This window comes from Mirounga leonina, unplaced genomic scaffold (genome assembly GCF_011800145.1).
Source record: "Mirounga leonina isolate KUSES-001 unplaced genomic scaffold, KU_Mleo_1.0 Mir_165, whole genome shotgun sequence".
Taxonomy (NCBI): Eukaryota; Metazoa; Chordata; class Mammalia; order Carnivora; family Phocidae; genus Mirounga; species Mirounga leonina.
This window is the reverse complement of record NW_023270415.1, coordinates 67,095,908-67,103,655: the sequence shown is the minus strand read 5'-3', so window position 1 is coordinate 67,103,655 and position 7,748 is coordinate 67,095,908. Positions and strand designations below refer to the sequence as shown.

At 45.7% G+C, this 7,748-nt stretch overlaps 1 protein-coding gene across 2 annotated transcripts in view; it reads right to left on the bottom strand.

Moving 5' to 3' along the window:
• The window catches only part of SQLE (squalene epoxidase), a 24,638-nt gene extending 17,702 nt beyond the window's left edge, over nucleotides 1–6,936 (bottom strand). The window contains exons 1-2 of one of the 2 annotated variants that reach the window (XM_035011917.1): nucleotides 6,007–6,936; nucleotides 2,760–3,009 (exon numbers count right to left, since the gene is read on the bottom strand). In XM_035011917.1, coding sequence (XP_034867808.1) covers nucleotides 2,760–3,009; nucleotides 6,007–6,297 — 541 coding nt within the window. In that variant the 5' untranslated portion in view covers nucleotides 6,298–6,936. The remainder of the gene's footprint in view (nucleotides 1–2,759; nucleotides 3,010–6,006) is intronic. The other variant, XM_035011916.1, reaches the window with a different exon arrangement.
• Between the last annotated feature and the right edge of the window lie 812 nt (nucleotides 6,937–7,748).

Below are 7,748 nucleotides of genomic sequence, written 5' to 3'. Positions count from 1 at the left end.
ATGACCTGAGCCGAAGGCAGTCGCTTAACCAACTGAGCCACCCAGGCACCCTCTAAATAATATTTTTAATCACACTTCTAAGAAGTGAGATTGAATAACTCCTCTTCTTAAAATTCTCCAATGGCTTCCCTTTGAACATAAGCCAAATCCATGTAGCAGGCTACAAAATGCTATGGATTCAGCCCCCATAATCTGACCATTATTTACCTCTTCTCCCCTTCACTCACACTACTCCAGTCAACACTATTCTCCCTCCTTACTCTTCAAAGAATTTGTGTCTGCCCGACCCTGAGATCATGACCTGAGCCAAAATCAAGAGTCAAACCAATCAATTAACCAACTGAGCCACCCAGGCGCCCCCAAAATACACCTTCTTTATCCTTACATCTACATCTCATTACTGCCCTATTTCTGTTTTCTGTTACAGAAAAACTCAAGGGTCCTTTTCCAGTCTCAAAATTTTTTAACTCCACTCACTTCAGTCTAGGTTCTATCCCCACAACTCTGCTGCAACATCTTGTCAATGTCACAAGCAACCTCCAAATTGCCAAATCCCATGGTCATTCTTCTATACTCATCTTACCTGAGCCTTCATTAACAAAGCATGACATAGCTGTCCTTCCCTTTCTTGACACATACCCATTCCTTCCAACTAGAAACATTCTCTGATGGATTAAGTGGCACCCAACCCTCTGGCTTTCTTCTGCCATTTTGCCAGCTCCCTCTTGAACTCTTTTTCATGCTTCTCTTCTTCTGCCTGATCTTTAAATATCAGTTTCCCATGACTTGGTTTATTCTGTCTTCTCTTTTCTCCCTACATGCTCTCAATCACTGTTGTGGCTTTTAAATACTATAAATATGCTGACACCTCTGAAATTTCTAACTCCAGCCAGCCCAAACCATTCCTCTGCACTTGAGATTCATATATTCAACTTAACTTCTCCACTTGGATATCTCAACATGTCCCGCAAATTACCCCCAATGGCTGTTCCTCTCTAGGTCTCCTTATCAGCAAATGATACCAACATCTTAACATAATAAATGTTAAGAAGGACTCTTAATTTTTTATATTAAAGGTATTCATGGTATGTGGACTGGCTAAAATACTTTTTTTTTTTTAATTTTATTTATTTATGTGACAGAGACACAGCAAGAGAGAGCACACAGCAGGGGGAGAGGGAGAGAGAGAAGGAGGCTTCCCGTGGAGCAGGGAGCCCGACGCGGGGCTCCATCCCAGGACCCTGGGATCATGACCTGAGCCGAAGGCAGACGCTTAACGACTGAGCCACCTAAGCGCCCCCTAAAATACTTTAGAGGCTCTCCTTACTCTTGCATAAACTAAACTGTCCAAACCAAAACCTAGGACTCATTTTTAATACCTCCTTCTCCCTCATATCTCACACTAATCCTATAGTAAATCGTGGCATTTCTGTCTCTTAATTTTAACATCAATCTGTCCACTTCTCTTTATATCCTCTGCTACCATGCTAGCCCAAACCACCATCATCCATCATTTGCACTTAGCAATGAGTTCCCACTAGACTCTTTGCACTGACTCTTGCTACCCCACTGCCACAATCTTAACAGTTTATTCACCACATTTTATCCACATATTCTTTTAAAACAGCATTCTACTAATGGCAGGGTGTGACTCAATGGTAAATTATGAAATGAAATTCAACTTGTGAATCATGTACTTGGATAGAATCATGAGAAGTATTTAAAAAGTAAAATGAAACAAATTTCAGTCAAATATATGTATGTATGTGCTGGATCAGGATGTCAAATGTGTTTGTTATTGTGAGCAGATGTCAAAGGTTTGCAGCCACTTTACACAGGCATAAAGCAGATCACACCACACTCCTGCGCCACCGACTGCAGAGCCCTTCATGATGTAGCTGCCGCCTCTCTCTCCAGCCTTAATCGCAAGCCATTCTCCCTTCCGCATCACCCAGTCTTCCTAGCTACACTGCTCTCCTTTTCGGCTCCTTGAATAAAACAGCAAACACTTACATAGCACCGACCATATACCAGACACTGTTCTGCATGCTTTGTGTATATGAATTCGTTTCATCCTCATAATAACCTCTGAGGCAAGGACTCACATAAAATGCCCATTTTACAGATGAAAGAACTGGTACATAATAGGTTGAATAACTTAGCCAAGGTCACACAGCTTTTTAAGTGCCTGAGCTGTTAATTCAACCCCAGGCAATCTAGTTCCAGGATCAACGCTCGTAATTCCTACACCATCCTGCCTACCACATGAGCCAAGCAAGCTCTTCCTCAATCCAGAACCCAGGCAGATTTTGTACTCTGAGAGGAGCCAGTGAATCTGTCTTGTTCACCAGTACATCCTTGGTACCAAGTCCAACACCTCACCCAGAGTAGACAGTGAATAAGTATCGCCAAAATGAGTAGTCTGTGTTTAAAAATCATTCGTTTAACAGATGATACTTAAATAAAAGATTCTATAAGAGGCACATAATAAGTACTTCCCCAGTGAAAGTTCCCTTCACCTTTCACTAAATTTCATGCCTTCATTCTAGTTTTCCAATCTTTAATTTTGACCGTTTCTGGTTTTTAGCCACTTTACTATATCTCCTCATACACTAAATGCTCATTTTCTTCTTTGCTCTCATTTTCATGCAGATTTGTTGGTAAATAGTAACTAATATCTTTTTACCAGTTATAGGATAGTCTAAAGCGAAGAGTGCTTGCTTCTACCACATAACTCCTAAAAATTAATATGAACCTACCTTCAAGACCAAGGTCTTTAAGGACATGATAACCACCCGGTTGCAGAAATTCTCCAACTATCCTGTCGGGCTCTTTTAAATCTCTCTCAATTACTGTCACCTTTCTTCCATCTCTGGAAAGCATGGCCGCCAAAGCAGAGCCAACTACCCCAGATCCCACAATGATAACTTCTGGATCATTTTGAAAAGATACTGAAGAGGCAGCTGCTCCTATTAAGGTTGTTTCTGAAACACTGGTTCCTTTTTTGTGCTGTTTAAAAAAAAAAAAAAAAAAGAGTTAATTATATGTCCACATTTGCTATCCTACTACTATATTCTCTGGACTTTCCCATCTTGGGCAAAACCTACATCACAAACATTATCAAACCAAATGCACTGCTATGTTTTTAAATCCAGATCACATATAAAAACCAAGGATATCAAAATATTCAGTTAAATAAAAATGTATAATAATATCCTAATAAAATTAAACGTATATTCCATTTTCCACATATATTTAGAAAATGCTATTATACAGACATATTTAGGAATACACACGAGGCTAAATATAAATAATGTTTACAAGGGGCTCCAAAGACTTATTATAGGGAAAATTCTATCATTAATTACTCAATTCCTCAAATACATTCTAAGCATCTACCAGATGCAGATCCCATACAGCTTCTATTTCGACTTCATGTTGCAAACTATTCAGCACCTTTTACATGTTTCCACTATTTATTTTTATTTTCTCCTTCTGGATTTTCATCTGAAAAATCCATCTTACCCTAAAAAATCCCTTTTATGTAACAAAAAGACTGTCAGATCCTGGCTATTAATCTACTAATTGAGAATTATTTAACTCAAGAAAATTCTGAAAGGACAAAATAACTCATCCTGTCCCCTGGGATTCAACCCGTTCACATTTAAGTCCTTAACATATAAGAACATATTTAATTTGCCCCATCTTGACACTCTAAGAGAGCCTAGCCAAACAGTTGGTCCATTTAGGAATAAACATCAAACACATCACTAGTTAGGCTGACGATAAAAACTTTATTCATAAGATGATGAAAAAGACCTGTTTTGAGAGATTTATGCCCACTGAGTATAAAAGTGCCTGTTGGGTTTTTTAATATGAATAATTCAGGGTTAAAATAAGTATTTTTTTTTTTCTTGGTATGTGGATTGACAAATATAAATACATTTCAGATACAGAATTGTAAGGAACAATCTTCTTTGAGTTCTCCGGCCATAATTATCAAGACAAGCCCAAATGCCATTTTGAAGGGATTTTAATAAAAGACCTCAAGCAAAAAGGAAGGAAATAAAACCTAAAATCTTTTAGAACTTTGATTCTCTGTTATTTTAATATGCACCCAGTCTTCCTTCAACTCTACAGGGCCTGGGGCCTTGTCCATTCCATTTTTTATTATTTCTCTTAGAGAAATTACTTTTTTGTCCTTTACCAAGAGAAGAGTCTCTTCTTCCCATAAGTATCTCTTAATGTCCAGAATAACTGACTATATTTAAATTACTCTTCCGAAAGCAAGATAAAAGACCTCTTTGCCATCTTAGCCACTTTTTATTAGTTTTTCGTCCTAAATTTTCCCTGTTAAACACACACACACACACACACACACACATACTTATACACCCAATCCTGAAAAGGGGGACTTGAGTTAGTTAAGTCATCCAGAGAATGGTCAGTAAAAGCACTGATAGGAACTTAATACTCAAGGAAGAGTCTACCAACTCCCTGATGTTTAGGAATAAGCAGAAAGCCTGAAGCATTCACAAAATGGAACCAATCACTGATGGCTGGCAACCCAATTTTCTCTTCCCAAAAATGTCTCAACATCACATGATATAACTGCATTCCAGGCACCTACACTAGTGCTCAATGTCCTCGGCAAAAGTTACGTCAGATAACACCAAAGATTTCAAACTGAGATGAAGACCCCCTCGCCCTCCTTTGCTACTGCTCCAAGCCAGACCCACCATTACCGCTGCTCCGCGCGCTAATCCAAAGGTTCCTAACATGTGTACTAGATGTTATCAGATGCTCACTACCTCTAAACTAATAATAGCTACTATTTACTAGTCGGTTACCGACCACATCCAATCCTTTAATTCCTTAACTAACAGCAAGACTGCTGCCATCCCCATCTAATAGAAGAGGTAACTGATTCCCACAGAAACGAAGGTCTTGCCAAAGGTCTCACAGCCAGAAGTGGTGGAACAAAAATTCTAACTCAAGTCCTCCCTTCTATAAACCTTGCTAATCTGTACTGTGGCTACAGTAAAATAATGTAGATCTAGAACCCTCAAGGAGTAAACTTCTTGGCTTCCTACTGTAGCCTCTCACCTGAGAGCCCTGCTCCCATTCTCGTGCCCCTGCAATCCACTCTCCTCCCACCAACCGGACATGCTTTCTAAAAAGTTAAAATCAAGTATTGTTACCCCCTTGCTGACAAGGCTCCACGGCTCCTGGGAAGAAGTCCAAACACCCATGGCCAAGAGACCCTAAATGTTCTGGCTTTGAAGCCAGACCTCTTCTCCCTCATCTACCATTGTCCTCCTCTTGCTGTCTTTGCAGACATAACTTCACAGGTGACTCTAGACTAGCCTCAGAATTAGGAACATGACTAAACTGTGGGCCTTACTCAATTATCCACGTGCTTCAGGACATCACTGCACTGATTTACTCAAGGCCCCACGGACATGAGGAGAGGAGGGGATTTTGCCCAAGACTTTAAAATGCTGAACTAATTTTTACTCCACCAGCCTTTTGAATTGTTCTTTCTGTTACTTTCCCCAGCCAGCTGTCATTTATAAGCACTGGGCTTAACCTGCCGCCGGTCTCTTTCTCCTCAGGTACAAATGCAATCCTTACCCAAGGATTTCAGTAAAACATTTTTTTCCCAATCGCAGAAAGTGATTCTGTCCTCCTTCAAAATTAAATTCTAACATTTCATTTCCCCTTTCATAATCAAATCGACTTCATACAGCATTGGCTCAACCAACACTAAAGGAAACAAATTCTTTCGATCACTCCTCACAGTGGCGAGGAGGTAGCCAAGGAACAGTCAAGAGCTTAAACAAACAAACAACACAACACAACAATTAAATGAGAGTTTATCATACCAGAGTATCTAAATCGCTGCCTTTTGGCCTGTAGAGAAGACGAAAACTTACATTTGAGTGATCCCAATTCTAATTTTAAAAGAACATGCTCACTCGCTTGGTCACTTAAAATTCCACCTACCCTCCTAGCCCCAAGCTGCTCTTTATTTTCTGATCCCGAGGGCGACTTGGCCCAGAGGAAGCCAATGAAAGGCAAGGCCGACAGAATATCCGAGAAGAGCGCGAACTGGGAGCCGCTCTGCTGGCGCCCCACGAGGGCCCCGCTCCGGTAGCGACAGCGGTAGGAGAGCACCAGGCCCAGGGACAGGAACACCAGCACGCACAGCAACAGCTCCTTGTTGGCAAAAAAGACGAAGTCTCCGCATTTCTTGTAAAAGTACGTGAAAGTGGCAATGCCCAAGAAAGTCCACATGGTACCAAGGCTCCTCCGGTGTCCCCGGGTCAAAGCTGAGGTCCTCTTCTTCTCTGTAGGCTTTTGGTGACTCGAGGTTCTCCCCAAAATGTGCCACCAGAAGGAGCACGAGCACGAGAGAGCACGCTCCTCTCTCCAGCACTCCACCTATTTCGTCTGGACGGGCTTCTCCTGGGCTGCTGCTGGTGGCGTCCCTAAGAGTGATGTGGGCTCGCCGTGCAGTAAAACTGTCCTCGCTCACCTGCAGCAGGTGTCCTTTCAGATGCGGAGGCGGCTGTGAAAGAAACGTCTGGGCGCGGCCTGGCCCGGACGGGAGCGCGGAGAGATGCCGCCCCGCGCCGGGACGGCCTCGGACTCGAGGCTGCGGCCCCCGCGCACACAAGCGCGGCCGCTCCGCAAAAGCTCCGAGCCACCAGCCCCCGAACCTTCCAGGCCGTGCCTCCGTTTCCCAGCCGCTGAACGGCGCTCTCCAGGGCGCTCCCTCAGAGGGCGGCGACCCCTGACGGCCTCGTCGCGGGAAGCCGCTGCCCTCCCCGACCCGGCGCTTCGGCAGTAACCAGAGTAACCACCACGCTCGCCGCTCGCCCAGCGCGCTCCGACGGCCGAGGGGCTCCACCCCGGCGAGGACCACGAGGCGGGGCGCAAGGGCGCGATCCCGCTCCGCCCCGCGCGCCCAGGGCGCCCGCCCCGCCCACCGCCGCCGCCGGCCAATCAGGGCGCGCACCGCGCGGTAGGCCGAGATGGCGCTATGCCGCGTTTGGCCAATCGCGGGCGCCGCGGCCAGCGCGGCGTCGCCGGGTGAGGCGCTAGGGCGATGTTGCGTGGTGTGGGGTGGGGCCGTAGGGTGGGGACCTTCCGCCGGGTGTGCGGGCGGGAAGGCGCTAGCGGCCTGCGAGGGGTGGAGGGCGCGGGGGGCGCGGAGGGGGTCGTGCCCTGGGCCCCGCGGTCAGATTACCCGCCGCAGCCCTGGCCGCGGGGGTCCTACCCGGGAAGAGGTGGGGCGCGTTCCGAGGAAACCGCTGCCGGGAGTCACGCCGCCTAATGTCGGAACGGGGCCAATCATCCCGTGAACATTTCCCGGGCGCTTACTACGGGTCCTAGAGATGAATCAGACACAGCCTTTCGGCCCCGAGCCTAGTGTGTGTGGAGAGCAGTGGAGGCGGGTGCGTGGGGGACGTGACAGGTGCAGGCCGGACGTCGGGAAGAACGAATTAGGCCGACTTGTACCCGAAGAAGGAAGGAGAGGGTAGGCGGGGGTGTCCCCTTACTTCATCCAGAATTGTCGGGCGCCACGCACTTGTCGCTGTGCTCAGCCTAAAGATACACCCATGTTCGTAACCCTGTTCGCTCGGGATCAAGCAGAAGGGGGCGGCCCGTGGGCGAAGAAGTAAAGTAGAGGTGTGTCGAAAGTTCCCTGAGTGGGCGAACAGGAAACCGTGAACCCGGAGGCA